This window comes from Notechis scutatus, chromosome 1 (assembly GCF_049901735.1).
Source record: "Notechis scutatus isolate UNSWTSFEM ecotype Mainland chromosome 1, rNotScu1.2, whole genome shotgun sequence".
NCBI lineage: Eukaryota > Metazoa > Chordata > Lepidosauria > Squamata > Elapidae > Notechis > Notechis scutatus.
The window spans coordinates 148,855,387-148,879,785 of record NC_142009.1 but is presented as its reverse complement, the minus strand read 5'-3'; the positions used below and the strand labels follow the sequence as shown (position 1 = coordinate 148,879,785).

Genomic DNA, 24,399 nt, shown 5'->3' with positions numbered 1-24,399 from the left:
GAACAAATCAAGGAAGGCATAGCATTCATTAAGCACCTCTGAGGGACAACCTTAATAGAACGTGTTGATCACCTTGACAAAATTCTGGATGCTTCCTCTGTTAGGTGAAGTTAGATACCAATGATCTTCTAGAGATAGCGGTTAAAGACCTTGTGTCTTTTCAGGGGAGGTGGCAAATTAAGAAAAAGAAAATGGACAGGCTTTTGAGAAAAGCAGAAAGACATAGAAGGGTCTCAGCAGATATTTAAGTGCACCTTCTATTGTCCCCAAACAGATGCTTTTTAATATGATTTTGGCAGGTTTCGATGTTCTGTCTGCCTTAAGCCAGGGCATGTTATTCAGTCTAAATAAGTGAAAATATTTGGACAGCCTTACATCAGAAATCAAAGCAAGAGCAGCCAATATCAGTGTCCTGATATCTCCAGAGAAAACTCCACTGGAGATCAGGTGTTTTTTCAACTATATTTTGCTACTCCCACTCCTAATTTTCCCTCAGACATCTGTTTCAGTTAATAAGAATTCTGGCTGGTTAAAAAGTATTTGGGGTTGTGTGAACATTTAAGAATTACTTTCTTTCCCATGTCCTCCCAGTCAGAATTCAGACTTGTTCTCCTTGTTCTTTAAAATGCTAGACAAACTGCTCCAAATATTTCCTCTTAGGAAGCCGGAAGAGACAGCAGTCATTTCAAATGCCTTCGCAAGAAGTGAAAAGTACATCATTTCCATCACCATGTATTTCTCTTGTGGTTGGCTGAATTTCCAACATCTCCTTTTATAAGCAGAACATTTTCAAAGGTGTAGAAAATCCAGCCAACCGCAAGATAAATCTATGGTGATGGGAATGGTCTACTTTGTTCCTCTTGCAGAGGCATGTGATAAGTCGGCTGTCTCTTCAGGCATTTGTCTATTATGGGAACAAAATGACTGGAGACTAGTTGGGGATTGTATTGACCCAAACAGACCTAGAGCGTAATTTGGGAGTGTCATCCTAGACGAGTGATGGCGAAACTTTTGGTCTCAGTGTGCCAAAAATTCAAAAAAATACCTGACTCTGCTGGCATATTCCACCCTTCCACCTCTGAACAAAAGAGAAACAATGCTCTTCCTGTCCCCACTCCCATCTAAGCCACTCTGAACAGTGGCACTTAGCACTAGCGCCAAGGCTGGGCCTGAAGTAGAGACCTGGGCCTTGACTTCGGCTCTAGTACCACCACTGCCACTCAAAAAGTCACTTTGCACTTCCTTGCAAAGTGGCAGTATTACATAGGTGTGCCTTGTGGGCACAAGCCTTAGGAAATTGCACGATTGCCCCCACCGTGCCGCAGTCCCTGGGATTAGCCACACACCACTTAACTTCCAGGCCATGTTCTCTTTCTGTTGACAGGTCTCTGCAGCCTAGTGAGGTTGCTCCAGGTTACATAAGATCTTCATTCATAAAGTTGGCTTTGGAGAATGCTCTTCCACGCACTCCACTGCCTCCAAAAACCATGTGAAAGCACATCCCATTTTTGTGCAATGTTCAGAGGGTTTAGAGACCGTATGAGAGCATGGCCTTCTCCTATGACTTCCACAGGGGCTGGAGACCGTATGAGAGCACATCCCATTCTCATTTAGCCTCTGAAGTCTCCAGAAAATTGTTTCAAGAAGAGTTGTCAGTGGTGTGCCACTCAAAATGTCATAGCATGTCACTTTTGACACATGTCATATATTTGCCATCACTGTCCTAGACCAGGGGTCCCCAACCTCCAGTCCATAGATTGGCTCCATAGACCCCCTCTGGTCCATGGAAATATCTTTCTCTACAGAACCAGTCTCTGGTGCTCAAAAGGTTGGGGCCACTATCCTAGGTTCGTATGAAGAGAAAGAGCAGCCATAGATCAAAGAGTGTTTGCATAAATCTATGTTGTGTAGTAATTGCACTTATTCAGGGACTGGAAGGCCCTACATACAGTCATTCACGTCTTGGTCAGCTCTCATCCGGATAACTGCAGTGTACTGTACATGAGACTGCTCTTGAAGACCATTCAGAAGCTACAGTTGGTTCAGAATACAGCAGTGTGAGTACACCTTGGTACACCTATATCATACTGCTACTTTGCAGGCTGTACTGGTTACCAGTGGGCTTCTGGTACAATTCAAGGTGCTTGTCTTGTAATTGCCTTTGCCTGTACAATAAGATCTGGCATGCTTCAGGTTTCATCATTTGAATAATGTCACTGTTGCTGGATCTATTGTATGTAGGTGACTCAGTGGTTACGACACTGGGTCTTAGACTGCTAAAGGTCTACAGCTTCGCAGTTCAAAACTTGAGAGCCATGAGATGGAACGAGCTCTTGTCACTTGTCCCAGCTCCTGCCAACCTAGCAGTTTGAAAAAATGCAATGCAAGCAGATGAATAGGTACTGCATATAAGTATGCGGGAAGGTAACAGCATTCCATGTTTCACCATACATTTTGTCCTATGGCATGCACATTTTGTGCTGGCGCATGACCATGGAAATGTCTCTGGACAATGCTAGCTCTTTGGCTTAAGAAACAGAGATGAGTCAGTCATGTCTAATGGGGTAAAATCCCCAGGGACACCTTTATTTATTTTTTTCTTTATTTACTGAATGAGATTGTATTCCCCTCCAGATCAGGATGATTCTGACCCTGCATGACTTCTGAAAGGACTCTGAAAACTTGGTTTTGTCCAGAGCATTGGTCAGGAGGTTGTGTAAGTTCATCTTGATTGCTTCTGGTTATTTGAATTGCCTTTAGAGCATTATGTTTTATTATGTTTAATGGAGGTGAATTATTTGTTGCTTTTAGCTGCCTTCAGTCATGTGTTGTATGGGCAGCTATATCACTTGAATTCAATTAATAAATAAAATCAAAGAATTATTTTTAAAGAAGTGGATCTTCTGGGATATTTATCTGGCTACTCCAGGCAATGGCCCAAAGGGACTTTCTTTTCATCCAACTAATTTTTCCTACTAATGATTACCAACACACCACAGGGAGGATAATGGACTAAGATTGCAAAAAGTTAAACTGTATCCATGATTTCCTCACTGGACCTCCTTCCTTGCTTTTTTGGCAATTGCTGTTTAACAGGTGGTTCTTCAGTGGAGTGTTTGTCACACATGGTTGTACCCTACAGCAGGAAGAGGCAGGCAACTTGTGTCCTCTGCAAATTTTGAACTATAGTTCCCATAGCCACTTTGTATCACCCAATGTATTGTAATTAAAGCTGTCTGGAGTCAAGCCCAGCACTTTCTGAAGGCACGATTTCTGTCTTATTCATCTTTTAATTAAAATATGTTCTTTTGTTCTAAGTAGACTTTCCTGCTTCCTGTTGCAATTATACAATTGAGCAGTAAAGCACATGGTGACTGTACTCTTTCTTTGCTCTATGTGGTGCTTTATATAAACAGAATTTCTAACAGTTTCCCCCAATCCTGTCCCAACCCTTTAAAGCAGGAGGTATCTGAATCACAGCAAAATCTTCCCCAGCCAAAAAAAGGGGAGGGGGGTTAGATTTGTGTGTAACAAAGGGATATATATGAAGGAGAGGAAAGGGAGAAGAATGTAACACCCGATTCCTCCTTCTAATCCTGCATTTTGATGTAGGATTATTAACCCCACTCCTCATCTCAATATTACACGTGGGGAGTGTTGTTCATTTGGGTCCCCTATTAGTTCAAGGAGCTAAGTCCCCTTTTTTGCTAAGAAATACAGAGAAAGCATGGAGTCAAATAGAACAGCTGGCATCTCCAGTTGCACCTTAGCAACCGAATGGGCATGGGAAGATGGTCATGTGTCCAAGAGTTTATGCCCAGGTTCCTATCCAGCACGTGAGATGAAGAAAAACAATAAATAAGACCGAGTTTCCAGATTGATATGTAGTAGCAGATCAAATGTTTCCATTCTTTATTTTTTTCTAAACAAAGGCTGAAGGGTACCGTTCAGTTGGTTGAAGCTCTTTTATTCATTGTTTATCTGCTAAAAGGCAGGAACTGAACAAGGTGAATTCATTTTCCCAGCTGCTTCTGCCTACTAGAAACACACATGGGTATATAAAACTATCCCTTATTTTTCCTCCCCACCCCATGGAAGGGAAAAGTATCCTGGTGTAAGTGGTTTATACTAGAGAAAGCATGCAAAGAATTAAACTTTCCCTCTCTCTGCCCCTGTGCTTCAGTCAAAACTGAAGCCTTCCCTGCCTCTCTCTGTATTATAATAATACTGTTCCTCTGCGTTGCTACATCAGAATATATTTGCTTCTTCCACCTACTGTTGAGGGCTAAATGAAATGTTCTCTGAGTGTCATATCTTAATTTTATTCTCATCTCGCAAGGATTGGAATGCATTTCTTTTGACTCCTTCTGACCCAAGTTCCACCCTATTCTGGGTGATTGTATACCAGGGATGTCAAACTCAAGGCCCCGGGGCTGGATCTGGCCTGTGGGACTGCCCTGAAAACAGAAAACAGCCTGTGGTGCCTCTGCCAGAGAAAATGGAGCTTGTGAGGGTCCCGCGCGGCCCTCATGAGCTCCATTTTTGCTGGTAGAGAGTTGTAGGAGGCTGTCCCAGCCGAAAATGGAGCTTGGGAGCCCTTTTTTGCCGGCAGGTCACTCAGGCCACCACAGGCATCCCCCAACACAAGTGATGTCACGCTGGCCATGCTCACTCTGGCCATGCCCAGCCCAGCTCCCCGAGGTCAAAAACAACCCTGATGCGGGCCCTCAATGAAATTGAGTTTGACAGCCCTGTCGTATACCAATAAAACTAAATAACATCTCTGTTTTCTTGAATGGGAGTATTGCTTTTAAAAGTATTTATACTGTGCAGGAAACCCAAACTTATATTTTGTACGATTGTTCAAAGGAATCACTTCACACTCCTCGGCATGGCACACAATTTCCAGCAAGCAGAAAATAACCAGGTAGGAGTGACACAGACTGATGGATGAATAAAGGGCTTAGCAAGTCAGAGGGCTATAGTTTTTAATATTTTTAAACTAGCTACAAAATGTCAATCACATCACAAACTGACAGGAGACAGAAGGAATTTCATATTACATGCGGCAACTATATTTAATCTCACAGTTTTATCTAGAATTCATTCACGTAAGTTATTTTTATTTTGTTTTGTTTTAAAATCAATAACAGCTACTAAACATCGCCGTGATTTTGGTATGCATAGCTCTAGATAAGCAACAGAGAACTGTATTAATAACAAACCACATGGGGGAAGGGAGAAAAGAAAAGAAGAAAAGGAGTCTGTGTCTGTGTGTGTGTGTTTGTGTGTGTGCGTGCACGCCAAAGCGTTTGTGAGAGAGAAAGAGAGAGAGCTAGAAAGATACAGCCTTATAAAAATTACATTTCTCTGCAACATTTCATATGATAGCCATCCCTCCCCCTGAAAAAAGACAATTTTTGAAAGCAGCAGACAAACTCTATATATTACACTTATCTTATTTGCTGATGCTTTTTTGTTGTTGTTTGTTGTTGTGTTTCAGCCAAATGTTTTTTATTTGCTGGCAATGATGAAATGATAAGTGCCAGATCCAATTATTTGGTCTTAAAATGAGGTAAACGAAAAGAACAAAAAAAAAAGAGGAACCAACATCTTTATATGGAAAAATAAGACGGTGCTACTGCAGACTTGCTGGTATAACATAGTCCTGACAGGGTCCCAATACCAAGCATGCTAATTTTTTGTTTTCTTTTGTTGTCACTGATGTTATTACTGCCATGGAAAAGTCTCACTTAAGTTAAAGAGTCTAAAAGTCTATTTTTTTCATGCAATAAATGCATAAATCACATCACTGTTTGCTTAGTGCAATGCTTGTTATAAGTTATATAATTCCACATTGTCTTATTATGAACTTAGAACAACGGATGACAGCAATGGAGAAATTGAGGGAACATGGGGTTCTTAAGTGCTTAAACAACCATGATGTTCAAAGAAGAGACTTCTGGGGGGGCAGCTCTGTGAAATGTTAACAGTTTTACAAGAACAATACTGTATAGTTCAAGGTTTAACAGCACGTTGAGCATTCCTACATTTTGTTTTTCATTTAGCAGAAATGTCATAATTTTTTTTTTAAACAAAAAAGGAAAAAGAAACAAACTCAGCAAACAAAAATGGACAGAAAATGCAAGGGGTGGACTGGAATGAAGGGAGGGAGGGAGAAAGGAAAAAAAATCCAACAAATAAATAGAACATAGTCATGAGTTATGGCCATTAAATCAGTACTATATACATACAACCTTTGGAAAGGAAGAGGTCTGGGAAATAAAAATAAATTTACAAGTATTATTTTTGGAAAGCTGACAACTTACACAGGACAACATTTACAGAGGGAAGGAAGAAGAGGGGCTGATATGTGCACGTATGCAAACCTAGTTGGTAAATACCATGAGAAAAAGCATGAGATTGCTGCCCTCGGGGACAGTGTATGTAGAAGGATTGGCCCCTGGTTGCCTTTAACTGCTGCCCAGCATCTTTGTTGCACGTTGATTGGCTTCATCAATCCTGTTTTTGTTGGAAACAGCCTGAATTGGAGAAAAGAGGCATGGAGAAAAGGGGTCAAGATGGCAATGTTGTCAAGAAAGTTGTAATAGAGTAAGAGATATCTGGGGATCCAGTCCCAAAAATGTGTGACAATCTAATGCAGGCTGTATTAATACTGAGTAGTAGTTCAAGAATGGAATGGAATGGAATGGAATAGAAATAGAAATAGAACAGAACAGAACAGAATAGAATAAGAGTATAGAATGGAATGGAATAGAATAGAATAGAGTATAGAATAGAATAGAATAGAATGGAATGGAATGGAATGGAATAGAATAGAATAGAATGGAATGGAATGGAATAGAACAGAACAGAACAGAACAGAACAGAACAGAATAGAATAAGAGTATAGAATGGAATGGAATAGAATAGAATAGAATAGAGTATAGAATAGAATGGAATGGAATGGAATGGAATGGAATGGAATAGAATAGAATAGAACAGAATAGAATAAGAGTATAGAATGGAATGGAATAGAATAATAGAATAGAGTATAGAATAGAATGGAATAGAAATAGAATAGAACAGAACAGAATAGAATAAGAGTATAGAATGGAATGGAATGGAATGGAATGGAATGGAATGGAATGGAATGGAATGGAATGGAATAGAATAGAATAGAATGGAATGGAATGGAATGGAATGGAATAGAATAGAATAGAATAGAAATAGAATAGAATAGAATAGAATAGAATAGAATGGAATGGAATGGAATGGAATGGAATAGAATAGAATAGAAATAGAATAGAAATAGAATAGAAATAGAATAGAAATAGAATAGAACAGAACAGAACAGAATAGAATAAGAGTATGGAATGGAATGGAATGGAATGGAATAGAATAGAATAGAATAGAATAGAATAGAATAGAATAGAGCTGGAAGGGACTTTGGAGGTCTTCTAGTCCAGCCCCCTGCTCAAGCAGGAAAATCTATACCATTTTAGATAAGTGACTGTCTTGTTTCTTCTTAAAAACTTCCAGTGATGGAGCACCCATGATTTCTGCAGGCAAGCTGTTCCACTGGTTAATTGTCCTCATAGTTACATACATGATATTCTTCCGATTAAAATCGGAATTCCGATTTTTCATCGCGCCCCCCCACCCTTCCCCTCCTTCCTCTCCCCTTGGAGGCCCCCTGAGTCAGGAGCAGGGAAGCAGCTGCCCAGCTCCGGAGCTGATCCACACCACCGGCTGGAGAGGAAGGGTGTTGGTGTGTGTGTGCGATTTCTTGGCACGCGGCGCTGTGTCTCTTTTGGCCGGCCCCGAAAGAGCGCACGTGGGGCGGGCGGTGGAGATGTGGGAGCGAATGCGAGAAGGAAGCGAACCTCGTTGCAAAGTGGGTTTGAACGCTCGTTGCACTCCAGATGCTTGGAATTAGTCCGGGTTTGGGGAGGGGGAGAACGGAGAAAGGCGAGGCTGGGCTGCTCCAGGAGGAGAAGGCGGAAGGCACCCTGGGGTCTGAGCCGCTCGCAGCGGAAACCACCCTTAGCCCGACGCAGGGAGAACGAGCGAGGTTAGCGCCCGCCAGCCCGTCCTTCCCGCCTCCGCGGCTCAGTTTCCCCTACCGGCGGGTCCTCCTTTCGTGTGGAGGGCTGCGGGGAAGGCGCTCGCCGAGAGGATCTCTCCCTCTCTCTCCCTGCAAGGTCAACGTCTGCGCTGCGGAGGAGAGGGCAGGAGGTTCCTCCTGCTTGCTGAGAGGTGAGGAAGCCGCGGCTCGCCCGGCGAGATTTGGGAACGAGGGGCAGGAGGAGGCACGCACACACCCGCGGCTCACTTTCCCAGCTCTGCCCAGCCCTCACGGCTCTGGCGCGGCCCTGGCAGGATGAGCGGAGGGTCCGGCGGGGAGGCGCTCGCTGCCCGCCGGGGCCGCGCCAGAGCCACGAGGGCTGGGCAGAGCTGGGAAAGTGAACCGCGGGTGTGTGCGTGCCTCCTCCTGCCCCTCGTTCCCAAATCTCGCCGGGCGAGCCCGGCTTCCTCACCTCTCAGCAAGCAGGAGGAACCTCCTGCCCTCTCCTCTGCAGCGCAGACGTTGACCTTGCAGGGAGAGAGAGGGAGAGATCCTCTCGGGCGAGCGCCTTCCCCCGCAGCCCTCCGCACGAAAGGAGGACCTGCCGGTAGGGGAAACCGACGTGCATCAGAGCAACCCCACGGTCCTCCATGAATCGAGAAGGGGCTTTAAAGAAAAACCTCTGGAGGTCCAATCTTGCAGCAAAGAGGGCCAATCTGGAACTGAAAAGGAAGACAACTGTAGCCAAAAGACAGGCCAGACTCAAAGTTATGCTATCAGCTCAACTAGCTAGAAAGAAGCATAGAGAAGCAATGCTGATCAAAGGAAAGGGAACAAAGAAAAAGTCCAATTAGAGATGAAGCATTGTGGCTGTTTTTCTGTCTGTTAAGCAGGGTTTGTTTGTTGTTTTTGTTTGTTTGTTTTATTTTTTAAATGTGAAATCCTTTGCCGGAGAGCATTCTCATGGTGCTTTTTATTATTATTTTTTGTCAAAATAATAAAACTATCATGCAGACACACCTTGAAAAATCACTTTTGATTACTTTACTCTGCTAAAGCTTAAAGGGGGCGTTGGCAATTTAATTTCCACCGGGCGCTGCGCGGACCGCGGCGGGTGCTTAGGTAACCCCTGCATCCCTGGCTACTTTTCAGATTTTTTTTTCAGAGGGGAATATCATGCCTGTAGTTAGGAAGTTTCTCCTTAATTCCAGATCGCTTCTCTCTTTTATCAGTTTCCAACCATTGTTTCTTGACCTGCCCTCTGGGGCTTTGGAGAATCATGTCTCAGATTCACATACCAACACCATTCCTGTTATGCTCATCTGTCTCCTTCATGCATAATTATTTCAACCATGATTGAAATAAGTAAAAATATTTCAGAGGATTGAAATCTTAAAAAATGGCTTTAATCACAACTTCATTGGAAGTTGAGGGGTCCCTTGGTGCTCTTTGAGCTGGCTTGTTTTCTTGCAGACATTCCATTACCCATTAGTGCTACTCCTGATGACGTTACCTAGTTTGGGTAATGAAACGTCTACCAGAAAGCACGGAGAGCACCAAGGGGCCCCTCATGTCAACCCTGAGCTACAAGTATTCTCCTCTATCCTTGGAAGTTATTATCATAAAAATATTTTATGAACGGTTTTGAACCGGAAAGCATCTGGACCAACTTTGAATGTGGATGCCAAGGAGAGCTCATCTCTTACCTTCTCCATGATCCTGTCCATTTGGCGGTTCTGTGTATCAATCTCATTGCCCATATCTAGAGCCATGTGACGGAGGTTTCCAATGATGCCGCCGACCTGTTCCAGGTTTTCATCCATCTCACCTTCTCGAGCATCATTTGTTACCCTGTGGAAGGATGAGAATTAAAACTGGACTGAACCTTATCCAAAAGAGAAGCTTCTTTATTAATGCAAAGGAATGCTATTTGCTGGCCATATCTAAGATTATTCTGTATAAAGATAAACGCTGAGCAAAATAAAGGGTTATAGGATATAATCTTCCACAACCTCCACAAGTTGAATCTTGTGTCAGAATACTGCTCTATATGCCTTTTAGGTTAATTATAGAAGAAGAACCAGCAGCATGTCAGGACACAATAAGTGGGAATACTCAGGCACATTTTCACTCCTTTCTGCACAAATTTAGTGAATATTATCAAAGCAACCTACATATTGGTTCATTCTAGAGGGTTGTTTTTTTAACAACTTGATGTTATTAGCAAATGAAGTGACATTACACGCAGAGAGTTTCCTGGTGCCTCAAAGGATTTTTCTTCTTCTGAAGGAAAAGATGATGGATCTGGATAAAACCACCATCAAGCCATATGTTCTACTCAATGCCAGAATCCTAATTAAAGCATCTGAACAGATGGCTGGCCTAGCCTTTGCTTGAACACATCCACTGAGGGGAAGATATTCAGCTGGGGAAACGGTTCTACTGCCAACCTACTTTTACTGTTAGGAAGTTTTATCTAATAGCTCACCAGAATTTGCTTTCTTGTAATGTAAATTCATTATTTTATATTCTGTACCCCTGAAAGAATACAGAATAATAGTTCCTGACTTTCTTCTGTGTGACATTTTCTCCAAACTTGGGAGGATGCTATTTTATTCATCTTTTCCTTGTCCCGTCTATATATTCTTCAAAGAACTTAGATTCTAATTTCCAATAATCTTCATTTATCTATCTCCATGATCTCCATCTTTCTCTCTCTCTCCATCTCTCCCTCCTCCTGTCTCTCATCTATCACTTATCTATCCTCTATTATTTTTACAAATAACTCAAAGCAGCAAACATACCCAATACTCTTTCCTCCTGTTGTCCCCCTAAACAACAACCCTGTAAGGTAAGTTGGACTAACAGAGGGTGACAGGCCCAAAGTCACCCAGTCACCTTTCATGCCTATGTCTGGACTATAACTCAGTTTCCTGGTTTGAAGTCTGATGCCTTAACCACTAGACTAGCCCTATTTCTTTATTTTAATATTAGCTATTTGTCTTTTCTCAACCCTTTTCAGTTTATCTGAAATCCAGAACTAGATGCAATAGTTGGAATGGGATCTGACTACCACAGTAGAAAAGGGAATTTTACTTTCCATTATTTGGAAGTGGTACTTCAGTTGATGTTCAGAAGTTTAAAACTGCATTTACCCTTTTTTCTAACTACACTGCATTCCCGCTTCCTGTTTAGATGTTTCACAATTTTGCCCCCAATAGAATGATTTCCGCTTGATTAAGAACGTTAGCATTTGCCCTTGTTAAACTCTGTTCTGTTATTACCACGTATTTCCCTGTCTTATGAACAAGGTTTTGCACTTGCAGCTTCTGGGACCATTTGCTATCTCATTCAGTTTTTTGTCATTTGTAAATTTGATAATTTCTTTCTCACTCAAGTCATTCATAAAAATAATGAAGAGAATAGGACCTTCCAATGTGCCTGTTGGCAGCTCATTTGATTTTCATTTGATGTATTTATTTGTCATGCAATCCAGCTCATAATTAATTAGCTTGCGACTGAGAATATCACAGTGGACTTCGTGAAATGTTTTGGTACAACGCTCCAGTAATGTATTAAGGAAGGTGCCTGATTCCAAAGAGTAAGAAAAAGGGAATATGCATTCTAGTATTCATTATATTGTTTTCAAGATGTTTACAAATCTCCCTCTTTATGATTTGCTATGCAGTTTCCTCAAAGTATTTTCTAGACTGAGAGCTCTGGAGTTTCTCCAAACCACTCTTTCCCCCACTTTTGGAGATTGGGGCATTATCTGTTTTCTTCCAGCAGTTTCCCAGTTCTCCAGAATTTCCCAGAGATAATATGAAGAGGCTCAACATGAACATTGATGTTTTTTCCCTCCACTTCCCTAGAATGCAATTTATACAGCCCTAGAGATTTATATGAATAACTGTTCCTTAGCCACTTCTACTATCCTGTGATAAGATTTACAGATTTTTACAGATTAACAGAGTTGGAAGGGACCTTGTAGGTCATCTAGTCCAACCCCCTGCCCAAAATCAGATGAGCAGACAATACATTTCATAACTAAATAAATCAATAAATTTACTAATAGTATTCCCACTATTGAGGTAAAGTGCCATCCATCACCCTTGAGCTGGCACCAAACAAAGCCAGGATAACGCTTACTCTTCCCATCAACATTCCCTAACCAACGTCGGGCATGTCAAATTTTTCAACTTTCAAATTCCAAACATTAGGGGTGCTCAAAAGTTGTGACATGCCTTGGGGATTGTAAAAATATTTTGGTTATTTTAATATAATTTAGATGTGCTTGGTCAGTAAGTACATAAATATCATAACTTTTTAATATTTTGTTTGTTTCATCAGTTACATCTGTTTGAGTCAATGCAAAAGATGTTGCCATGGTTTGCACACATTACACATAAAACAATTAGCTTTCTGGTTTTGTTGCCACCATTGGTCTTCATTGTGACACCAACAAAAAGAGAAAACACATAACAGTAGGGAAGGCTGACTTTCGCATTTTACCTGGGGTAGGGGTTTCAAGGTTGGCTTGTTTGCTCCACTTTTTATAACCCGGACAAGTGCCAAATTGAAATAATGTGAAATAGAAACTTGGAAAGATAACAGGTATGGGAGGAATTTGTTTCCTGCGTGATCATTTATTTTATTTATTAAACTGATATATTGCTCATCTTGCCAAAGGCAATTCTAGGAGACTTACAATCAATTATTAAAAAAAACAAAACTCAGAAAATAAAGTGCAAATGGAGGAGGCCAATATTGGAGACAAACAGCTGGCTAGTGGCAAAGGCTGACCAAAGACCAGAAGGGAAGAGGGGTTGCCCATGACTACAGAACATGATACTGGTCATGCCTACCAGAGGTTTATCTGCCTTTGCCTTTAAGCTAATGTGTGACAAAGGCTGATTTTACACAATTTGACAATCTAGGATAGTGTTGTCTTAGGAGGGAAAATACCATTTGTGCCCTTAGAAATGGCTTAAGAATGTTTGTTCCATGAGGTAAGGATGAGTTACTCATGTCTGGATGCAAGTGGAGCCAGGCAGGGCCCCCATGTTTTCACGGGTATCAAACTTCAGTCCTTTCCCTTCATCCTGCGTTGGCAATTGCCTGATCGAAGACTTCTCTCTAGTTGAAGGGGGACTATGCCAGAATAGGAACTGAGTATCTCTTATTTTTTGGTCATTTCTTAGCATTATTATCTGTTAGAAAAGATGGAGGATCTTTTGTGTGCCTTGTCATTCTCATCCCTACTAAATCTCTTGGTTCGAGGGATACACTGCTAAAAAGTTTCTAGCTTTCAAATATCTACCCGTTCAGGTAAGGGGTTGGTGATGGGGAGTCTCCCAGTTGATGCTAATGTTTAGATTCCCTCCTAAATACTCAAGAGAATGTCAGTGGAAATTTCTGGTATAGCTTGACTAATGTTTTTTTGGCTGTACAAACTAGGAATAAACAACACTAACACTCTCCATAGGACCATCTGGAGACACTTCTTCAGTATGCCAGTAACAGGAAAGAAGGAAGGAAAGGAAAACTGCATTTTTAAAAGGGGGGAAAAAAAAGAAGGAAGAATAAAATCTTCAAAATCTTCACCTGCGGATAAATCCACCACTGATGGCCATCTGTTCTCGTTCATCCACCACCCGGGCAGGCTGGCTGGCTACAACTCCATCTTGATTGTTGCCCCAGGCTTTTTTGTAAGCATCACTTGATTTAAGCCTATGCAAAAACAGGAGGTGAGTAACAAGGCAGCAAGAGAGGGGAGAGCCAACCGCAAAACATCTTCTCATTATTTGTTTCAAGCTAAGAGCCGAGTCAAGCAAATGGATTGTTTTTGATAAAGGGGGCATTCTGGTATACCGATATATCATAAAGTGGAACAAAAGCATTGCCTTTCTTTTTATTTGTTGCCACAACTCTGGTGCTTGCAAATTTCATTTCCAATAGTGTCAATCATCATGGCCAAGTTGGTGGCTTTTGGAGGGTAGACTTGCTTGATTTACACAAGAATAAACAAATACAACTAGGAAACGTTCAGCTGTTTTTCATGGACACATGTATATTTGGACACCAAACGCAGGGACTGCACTTCTAGACAGACATGAAAACAGAACTGCAAAGGGAAGTGTGTACATCACATCACAGCGAGACATCATCTAAGATTTAAAAAAAGACCAAGATGAAACAAAAACAGACTTAGCCTCCTTTTAAGCAAGGCTCCTTTCTTGATCATGTGGCACAAAGAACTTTTACATCCAACAATTTCTCCAATGGGATACTAGAAGAATGGAGATTCACAGAGGCTTCTATGCCATAAGGTGTGATGGGGCAATTTGGCAAGACATTTTAATAATATATCGGTACTTGGAGAGTGTAACTATAGATCTAGAGTTGATGTACAAACCTTTATCCACAGAGACAGAAAGTAAAATCAGGCCATATTGGATGAATGCAGGGAAATAAAGAAAGAATGCAAGCATGTATAGCGGTTGAGCCTCAGAAAGGGAAATTCCTCTATGTATTTATAGAGAGAGAGAGAGAGATTTCATGCACCAGGTTCAGGCATGAATAAGAAGTGAGAAGCGTTCTCCAGAAAGCACAGCTGCCTCCGTGGTCCAACATTCTCTTAACACACTAGCAGTTATACAGTCTACACAGCAAGTGGGATGCAGTCAAAAATGGGTCTTCTGTTATAGTGAGAATCTAAAACATTAGGTCATATACAGTATCTTTTGAGTTAAATATGCAGGTTTTTTTCAGAGGAACCATCTTTGACTGAGTCTCCACAGGGTAATTAAAATCCAGGCATACCAGCGATAACAAGCAATACAGTATTAATGTGTGCAGCATCCTTGTATATTTTAATGGTAGAAGTGTTGGAGATTGCAAATTGAAATTACTGTCAAACGTGGAAGGTTGTTAGAGCCACCTAAACAACATCGGTTTCAGCAAAGCATGTTCCTTTAAGTTTGCACATGAAAACAAGCTCTCCTCCAAAACAGAAAATGTCCAGTAATGTTAATAAACATCTAATATATGCCCAAACTGGCGCTATTTAAAAGCTTTCTAAGGACAGTGAACACATCTGTTCAAACATTCCTTTGGCTTCTTATTTCAAGCAGGGCTAGTTTCACAGCCTAGATGTTGCTTTGTAATCATTGTTTTTGGTCAGAAGTCAATTGACTTCCTTTTGAACAAGTACATGAGTAGAATTACATTGCAGAGCTCCAATCCTATGCATGTCCTCTTGCTGGTAAACCTAACAAGGTGTGCTCCAAAGAACATGCATGCAAAAATAATAAAAAAAAACTGCCTTTAAAGTGCTACAATAGTTTTTGATTTTAATGTGTAAGATCAGGCTGTTAAATTGGATTAAACAGAGCATAAGAGTGGAATGCTATTTGGAAAATTAGGTATGCCCTTTGCACAGTAATAACTGGAACATTTGTTTCAAATTGAGCATGAACAGTATGTCATGAGCCACAGTGGCGCTGTGGTTAGAGTGCAGTCCTGCAGGCTACTTCTGCTGACTGCCGGCTGCGGACAATTTGGCAGTTCAAATCTCACCAGGCTCAAGGTTGATTCAGCCTTCCATCCTTCTGAGGTGGGTAAAATGTGGACCCAGATTGGGGGCAATATGCTGGCTCTGTAAACCGCTTAGAGAGGGTTGGAAAGCACTGTAAAGCGGTATCTAAGTCTAAGTGCTATTGCTATTCTCCAGAAATGGTTGGGCTGCAAACCCTTTGTGCATGATAAGTAGCTGATAGAAGGTGGCATTCAGGCATTGCTAGAAGGCCACACATTTGCCCACCTCGGCTTGAGTTGCTGATTCACTACATCTTTTTTCTCTTTACATCACCATTTGACTCACCAATTTGGTCTGGTATTCTGTGACCCATTCAGGGTTCTTGTTTCTCAATAAGTGTAGGTTGCTCTGCAACTTGTATCTTGAAAAAAAGTATACAGGCTTAACGGGAGCCAGTATGGTGAAGTGGTTAAGGCAACAGGCTAGAAACTGGAAGACTGTAAGTTTCAGTTTCAGTTCCACCTTGGGCACAAAGCCAGCTGGGTGATCTTAAAGCCTGACCCTTTTTCTCAGCCCTAGAAAGGCGGCTATCGCAAATCATTTCGGGGGGTGGTGGGAATGCCAAGAAAATTGCCGAGGGACTTCTCCAGGCAATTCTTAAGAGCCAGATATGATTGAATGGAACGGGGGAAAAAAGACTTACTATTTATCATGTTCAGCAGTATGGTTTGTCTTTTTAGAATTTTCTGAGAATTCTTGCTACTCCCATTCACATCATTGCCTTTCGAGCTCCGAAGTTCCACTACAACCTTACTTGCAGGGGTGGGATTCAATTTTTCTAACAACCGGTTCTGTGGGTGTGGCTTGGTTGGTAGGCATGGCTTGGTGGTCATGTGACTGCCTGGGTGTGGCCAACTCAACATCACTCACATCGAGGCACGCATCTCCTCGCCTGGCCTCTCATGACTGTGGGGATGCTGCAACAGTCATAAGTGTGAAAAATGGTCATAAGTCACTTTTTTCAGTGCCATTGTAACTTTGAATGGTCACTCCACACAAGCAAAGTACCAGCAAAGGAGGGGAAAAAAACTCCAGAGACATTCCTGAGACAGGAAGTCTAGTCCTGCCAAGAATGTAATAAGGGTTAACGTAGAGGCAGTTTCTGTAAGCAACACCAGAATGCTTCCTTCCTGCCTTCCTTACAGGATTAGGCCAGTAATTTCTTCTAACAACCGGTTCTCCAAACTGCTTAGAATGTTAACAGCCAGTTGTAGCGAATAGGTGTGAACCACCCCTGCTTACTTGGGATGGAATTGAGTGTAAGGGAAGAAGGGATGGCCTTCAAAAATTTTAGCAAAGGGTTCTCTGCCCAGTTGCTGGATGGGTGTGGCCATGGTGGGTGTGGCCTAGTCAGCTTTCTGCACCACAGGTGGGGGCCTTTTTGCCCTCCCCGGGCCTTTCCTTGAACCTCTGGGAGGGTGAAAACGGCCTCTCTGGGCTCCGGAGGCTCTTTGGAAGACGGAAACAGGCCTATTTCTGGCCTTTCCAAACTTCCGGGAAACTTTTCACCCTCCCCGAGCCTCTGCCTGCACATCCTGCACTTACCTGCATCCAAAATGGGCCATGTGGGGACTCCTGGGAGGAGTGGGAGGGGCCAGCCAGGAGTGGGATTTGGGAGTTCTCCAAACTGCACAGAATCTTAGCTAGGGACTCTCCCAAATCCCTTTGAACCCCCAGCAGCCCACCCCTGAAGGGAAGCCAATCCTCAGTGCAGAAAGTTTAAATCAAACTGGCAGCCCTGAATCGTTGGGTCTGAAAGGGGATATGTGTAGAAAAACTGCACAAGTTTAGACTTCTCACTTTATACTTTAAGACAGCGTTCCTGAACCTTGGGAACTTTTAAGAGGAATGGACTTCAACTCCCAGATTTCTCCAGCCAGTATTGAGAAACACATGCTTTAAGACACCTGTCTGGTTTATAGGGCTTTAAACAGGATTACCTGGGAGGGGTGGATTCCATCTTTCTGGTTAAATGTAAGAAATATAGCAGCCCCCCCAATATTTTTTAATTTTAAAAAAATCTTCTCAACCTGTCCACATATCATAAAACAATCTGAATACTGGATGGAACTTAATTATTAGAATTATTACTCATTCCAGATGTCTGAGCAAATAAACCAAGGCTGGATTATAAATCCAAAGCTACAGTACGTTACAAGGCCACATGCAACGGTACATGCTCACATGCAAACAGACATCCCCCATTCTAGGCCTGTTTTAATATTTATAAATGTTTTAATCATTCATCCATACAATAATTCACCCCACACTAAAAAATTTTTTATCTAAGCACACATTCTTTCTTCTCTATGTTCTCCCTTTAAAGCTGATACATCCAATTGGTTACGCTGCCCTTTCATTTCATTGGCAGTAATATGGAAGCAGGTCTAATATATTTCAACATTTTTTCTTGGTGTCACGCTACACAGTGGAGAGCTGCTATGAGCAACATGGATCCAGTTTTTTTTTTCTTCCTGACAATATTTTACTTTCCCGTAGCTTGGGATCCAACCAGGAAAACAAGATGTATCTCCAAATCTTTTCCCTTTTGCATTTCATCCAAATAATCATTTTATGTATTTCTGAGCCATGAGTCGTGGTCAAGAAGTACTCCTTTAAAGGCTATTCAGAGGAAGAAAAGATTAGATAGGGTCGTCATAATTTTTGAAATTTAAATTGTTTAATGTGCACACTCTAAAATGTTGAAATTGTCACCATTGAAAAGGACCTACAGTGAAACTTTTACTATGGTATGCCTGATTTTAATGCACCTAATATAATCCTGCTATTGTCTACACCAGGGGTTCCCAATCTGTAAATATACAAGCCACTGTTGAACTCTGAGACGGCAGTAAGTAGTCCACACAAACAAACTTTCTTTTCTTGTCCAGCAGTGGCCCACCACGGAGGGGAAGGGACACGTGGACTGCCACTGTCTCTTCCCTACTGGGACTGATGTGAAGCCATGGGCCACCAGGTCAGCATTCACATTTCCAGGAAATAGATAGCAGTAAGACGTGTCTTGGGAACAAACGGTGAGACTGCCTTGATTCCCTGGAAGGTGGAAATTTGAAAGCTGATAAGCAGGAGCCGCCGGTAGCCAAAGAGGGATTTTTGGAGACAGGGCCAAAGTGGTTTGTTAGTCAGAAAGCTTGGGAACCTCTGGTCTACACTATGAGATGAATGCATTGGAACTAGAAGTGTTCTCTCTGCATGCCACATGCTCATCCTGCCCAGGTGCCTTAAGCAAGGATGAACATCACAAGGCTCTGTTGAGGCCAGCCTTGAATGCTCTAAAAACCAGGCAGGCAGGCAGGCAGGCAGGCAGCACCTACTTGTTACATGGACAGGCACAAAGGCCACAGAATTTTCCTAGGTCCGTCAAATTCTTTTCTGCTTCTTTCATGTCCTTATTGATTTGGTCCATTCCCTCTTCGATGCGTTCCAGTTGTTCTGATTAAACACAAGCATTTTATCCCCACAGTATGAAGCAGATGGAAAGGGACAAAGAAAAAAAAAGACAAAAGGAAAAAAAACAACTTCAGACATTCACTCATGACAAAGAACTGGACACTACAGAGCAGCGCTGGCACCAAGTACCTACTTGTTACAAGGACATATGAAAAGGCCACAGCATTTCCCTAAATCTTTTAAATTTTTCTCGGCCTCCTTCATGTCTTGGTTGATATGGTTCATGCCTTCTTCAACACGATCGAGTTGTTCTGGTCAGGACAAAGGGATGACAGTATGGAATGAATTGATTTTTTTTTAAAGTTGTAGCTGTTTGTCTTCAACAGAAAATGGGGGGAAATGATGTATGGAGAAATAGAATTAGTATGATGGCATCACAATGCATTAATTGCAGCTGATGCATTGAAGCAAAAATGGAAGCAGTCCTAGAGGCTAAGAAATTAACCAGTCCCTTTTACTAAGATGGTAAAGCACACATACATCCATATACAAAAAAAAATAATATATGGATAAGTGCTTGATGCCTGCTAATTAGAACAAAAATGTAAAAACAATGGAAGTGCTATCAAATACTTCAGAATCCGGAAACGTAATACAATACATCCAGTGACTAAGACACCAATGACATCCAAGAAAAATAAAGAAATGGGATTATTACCTTGTAATACATTTGTGTACATTAATAACAGTTTTACATAATTGCCTTCCATGGACAATATCTACAATACTTCCACTTACAAATGTCTTTGAGTTTGATGATGGTTGAAAATGTAATTGGTTTGCTTGGTGGAAGTGTGTACAGTTAATAATGGTATTTAGAATGGATATGAGTAGCTGAGTTAAGATCCATGTCCAGATACAAACTTTTTTCAAGGACTGAGGCTCTTCAGATCTGAATTTTGGGCCGAGGTCCATCTCTAAAGAAGGGAAGACCATGGGTCTTATTCCTCTGTCAGTGACACTGTTATATGCTAGGAGTGACCCCAGTGGAGTAGAAGGAATTACATAGAGCGCAGGACACAGTTCCATGTCCAGAGAAGCAGATGGATAGACTGCCATACAATTAGGGAGACTCAGAGCAGATGCAATATATAGATAAATAGATGGATAGTTAGATAAAAAATATAATAGAAAACCATCTCTCCCCCCCCCCCAATTGGTGGGCATTATTTCTTGCTTACCTGATCTCCCCATGGATTCCAAGACATTATTAGGTCAATGTAATTCCTTTCACTTTAATGGAGTTACACCTGATTTGCATTAGAACAGAATATAACACAAATATCAAGCCCACTATTTGGGTTTATATGAGAATAATAAGTGACTTTTATAAATGCCACTGAGCCTATGCTGGCTTAGACTTGAATTAGTTACAGATTGCCTTTTAAAAGTGGCTGAGAATCATTGTTCTTATTAAGATATGCTGAATAGCACAAAGTAGACATTTGAGATTGCAGAAACAATCATACAGCTCGATCCAGTCAATATTTAGGTAGAAAAAAAATGCTCATCATGTTTAGCAGTAATTATTTCCGGCAAAGTACACAGAATTGTGAACCTGCAAGAAACCTCCTTCTGAACCTCAATTATTTTCCACTATCATAAACATGTTCATTTCAATAGCATGTCACATTGGATCCCACCCTTCACCCTAAGGAAACAAAATAATGAAGAAACACTTTAATTTTTTTTTTAAAAAGGAGGGGGGGACTAATTCCATTTAATGCAAGGAAAAGAAGAAGAAATATTAGCAACAAGACGGAGGTTCTATTTCTATTTTCTGCACAGGAACTAATAGGTTCGTGTTCTTACGGCTAAATAACAAGAAGGGGGTGGATGGGTGGGGGCAAACAATACAACTTGTAGTCATTAAATCAAAGACCAGCCTTTTGAAATCACAAAATAGGTTTAGAGAGAAAAAGTATTGAGGTTCTAGAGGTTTTTTTTTTTGTTTTTTTTAATTTCTCCAATTTCTATATGGAAGGTAAGAGATAAGGTAAGAGATAAGAGAAAGCTGAAGATAAAGAAGGAGCTACCCATGCAATCATAATCCATCCTGAAAGAGCAGCGTGAGTTACAAGGATGCTTGAGATGACTGCTAGGTGATGGTGTGGATTTTCCGGGATTTTTAAAAGCAAAATTACTTCAAAAAAGAAAAAGAAAAATCTGCAGACTTCTAACTCTGTGTATTTGATATGGCTTTTTATGTGAATGGCAAGTGTACGTTTAGTAAACATGATTACAGAAAGTTAATGCAGACATAAAAGGATGATGTCAGCTAGGATGACATTCGGTTGGCTTTAGAATAGCAGCTGCAGTTTATATTTCAGCTCAAGGACAATTGCTAGGAAACGAAAGGCTATAAGGAGCAAATGTCTGATGCAACGGACAATTTAATTTCTACATAGAAACCCCTGTGGTTCACACATACCTGGAAAATACACACATTTTAAGGATAACCTCCTGGGGCTTAAATATTAAAATAGCAGCCACGCAATTCAGTGTGTCACTGAATTTCAGCAGCACTGCTGGACAAAAAATACAGTGTAAGGGCCATAGGTTGCCCACCAAAGAAAATTATTGATATTTTAAAATTTCATTGATTTTGGAGTATATATTAGTATGATTCGGGGCAATTAAAGCCTGAGATGAATTTGTGGAGCTGTGATTCACAGATTCACCAACTGACTATGCCTACAGTTTGTGTCTTAAAAAGGACCAGCCTTGTGCCCTTAGCATACCTGAAATGAGCTTGTGCTTGAATTAACTTACTAAAATTGAAGTAATAATTTTCATGTGATATTGGGAGCATTTAGTTTCCATTTAACTTTAGGCTATGGGTCAAATAATCCCCTCTTGGTATCTATTCTTCTGAATCAAGAAATACAAGGCCCGTTATTACTAATGCCAAATGGTTCTCAAACTCACAAAACTCAAAAGCAGAAACTTGCTTAGAAGTTACACCGTTGTTATACTGAGGGTGGAGTCAGGTGTCCAAAGTGACTGTCAACAATATCAAAATGGAAGGCAGGGCTGAGTGAGCAAAGCCCCACCTCTTTCGACATCATTGATTACCCCTGAATGGGAGACACCTTTGTGATAACTATATGGTACCTCAATATCTCTTGGAAATGTATTAGTTCCTTCCCTCACCTTTCTCCTGCAAATCCACGGAGATTTCAAACCCACTTATTGTTTCTCTTTGGTGAATAGTGGCCTGTGTTCAACAATGTTCTGTATTTTTATTTCATGTGGACAGCACCTTGAACAGTCTTACATTGAATTGATTTTTTTTTTAAAGGCAGAAATAAACTCTTAATCTAAGCTAATTATTTGGTTTAGAGAAAGGACAATCAAGGGGACAATATAATCAAAGCTTATAAAATTAGGTGTGGCATGCAGAAGGTTTTATTTCTCCTTCGGAACATGGATTGGAAGGAGATTTGGAAAAGAAGCTAGAAAGCACACAGCTCACAATTGAACTGTGGAAATTATTATCCCAAGACATGCTGATGGCCATTACATCAGAAGGATTTTAAAGGGAAATGGATAAGTTCATGGACAACAGAATGATGAGAAGACATATTTGGGGCGTGATGCTGTCTCCAAATGTCAGTCATAGAGGAACAAAAGCTATGGAAGGTGCATCTCCTCCCAAGCATTGCAGAGGCCTTTCTGCTCTTAGAAACAAAGTGAATTTTGGGCCTTGGCTTGATTCAATAAAGCCACTCTAATGTTCTCATTATGCTGAAGCAGACAGCTGAGTCTTGTAAATTTTCTTCAACACCAAAATAAACAAACGATCTAGGAAACTGAAAGAGTCAGGAGAAGATCCAAAGAAATCGAAGGGATCGGTCAACTGAACATTCAAATGAACCATATCAGAGCCCAGTTTCATAATTTTGAGACTCACATCATTTGATGAATCAGATTATCTGTGAGACATTCATGGTCTAATGGAAGTATAGCCTGTCCCAATTGTGCCAATATAAAAATTACATATTTCCTAAACGTATTTCCTAATATAATTAATCAAACATGGAAATAAAATAAAAGCAGCCAAAGTGAATCTAAATGGTTTAAAATTTATAGAAAAGTGTTTTAATTACATTTCCATATTTTGAATGACTTACAGTCTTGCATATAAAAGAACCACCAATATCTATTTTGGAAAGGCTTATAGGAAGATCTGACTCTTTCCTATATGCATTTGTGCTGAGTGTTCCATTATGTGGCTTGTTCAAGTTTCACTATCAAAATTCCTTCTCCCTCCAGAATGCAGATAACCTGATCCCTAAAGTAACCTGCCCTTCAAAGAAACATTAAGGAATGTTAAAATTTTAAACACTGTAGCTCTGATTAGAGGATTTCTGTTCATTTTAGTAAAAAGGCATGTGCTAGGAACATCTTCCTAGTTTAGATGGCTGCAGTTCAAGACCTATAAACAAGTATATACACGTGTTGGTAAGACCATTAATTGGTCTAAAGTTCACTGTTCCTAAAAGGGGCTTTTGGGGTAAACAATCTGAACTTACCTCCTTGCTCATCCAACATAACCAAGGTCCTGATACCAGCATCCTTGCTCTATATTCCAGTGAGAATAACAAGATGAAACAAAGAGACATAGAGATAGAGAAAGAAAGAAATTAGTGAAAGAACTAATAGTCAAGCTCAAATCAAAGTTAAACAGTGAAGAAAGGCAATAAGAAGGAGTAAAGGCTACAGTCATAAGTATTGAAGAAACAATGCAATAGATACCACATCAGTACTACCATACTAGGAGAGCCTTCCCTATCTTGATCTATGGGGATACTTACTGGTCTTCTGAGAATTGTAGTCCCTATAGTGGAACTATTGGAGGGTAATTGTGTAGTTTAAATAATGACGTGGCTGGTTAAAAACAAAATAAGTGTTGCTATTTGGAGGACATCAGATTAGAATGACTCACCTTGGGACTCATGGCAACACCAGATAATTTCAGAAGGAAGAAGAAGTCATTAGAAAATGATGGCTCAGTTTTGGTTCTGCAAAAGTTAGGAACTTATTGTTCCAAAATTATTATTATTATTTGTTCTGTATTGTGTTCGTCTGTGTATTGTGTTCGTCTTTGTCACAGACGAACACAATACAGAAGCCTGATGATGGCAGATGAGATTCTGCCGAAACGTTGCTACAACTTTAAAAGCACAACTACAATGACGTGGGAAAATACCCGAACAAAGCTGAATACTACATATGTATGTATGTATGTATGTATGTATGT

At 40.9% G+C, this 24,399-nt stretch overlaps 1 protein-coding gene across 1 annotated transcript in view; it reads right to left on the bottom strand.

Annotated features, from left to right (window-relative positions):
• Window positions 1-6,097: 6,097 nt before the first annotated feature.
• Window positions 6,098-24,399, bottom strand: part of SNAP25 (synaptosome associated protein 25) — a 63,453-nt gene continuing 45,151 nt past the window's right edge. Inside the window, exons 4-8 of the mRNA XM_087948466.1 lie at window positions 23,672-23,720; window positions 19,001-19,118; window positions 13,673-13,798; window positions 9,775-9,919; window positions 6,098-6,542 (exon numbers count right to left, since the gene is read on the bottom strand). Coding sequence (XP_087804592.1) covers window positions 6,474-6,542; window positions 9,775-9,919; window positions 13,673-13,798; window positions 19,001-19,118; window positions 23,672-23,720 — 507 coding nt within the window. The 3' untranslated portion in view covers window positions 6,098-6,473. The remainder of the gene's footprint in view (window positions 6,543-9,774; window positions 9,920-13,672; window positions 13,799-19,000; window positions 19,119-23,671; window positions 23,721-24,399) is intronic.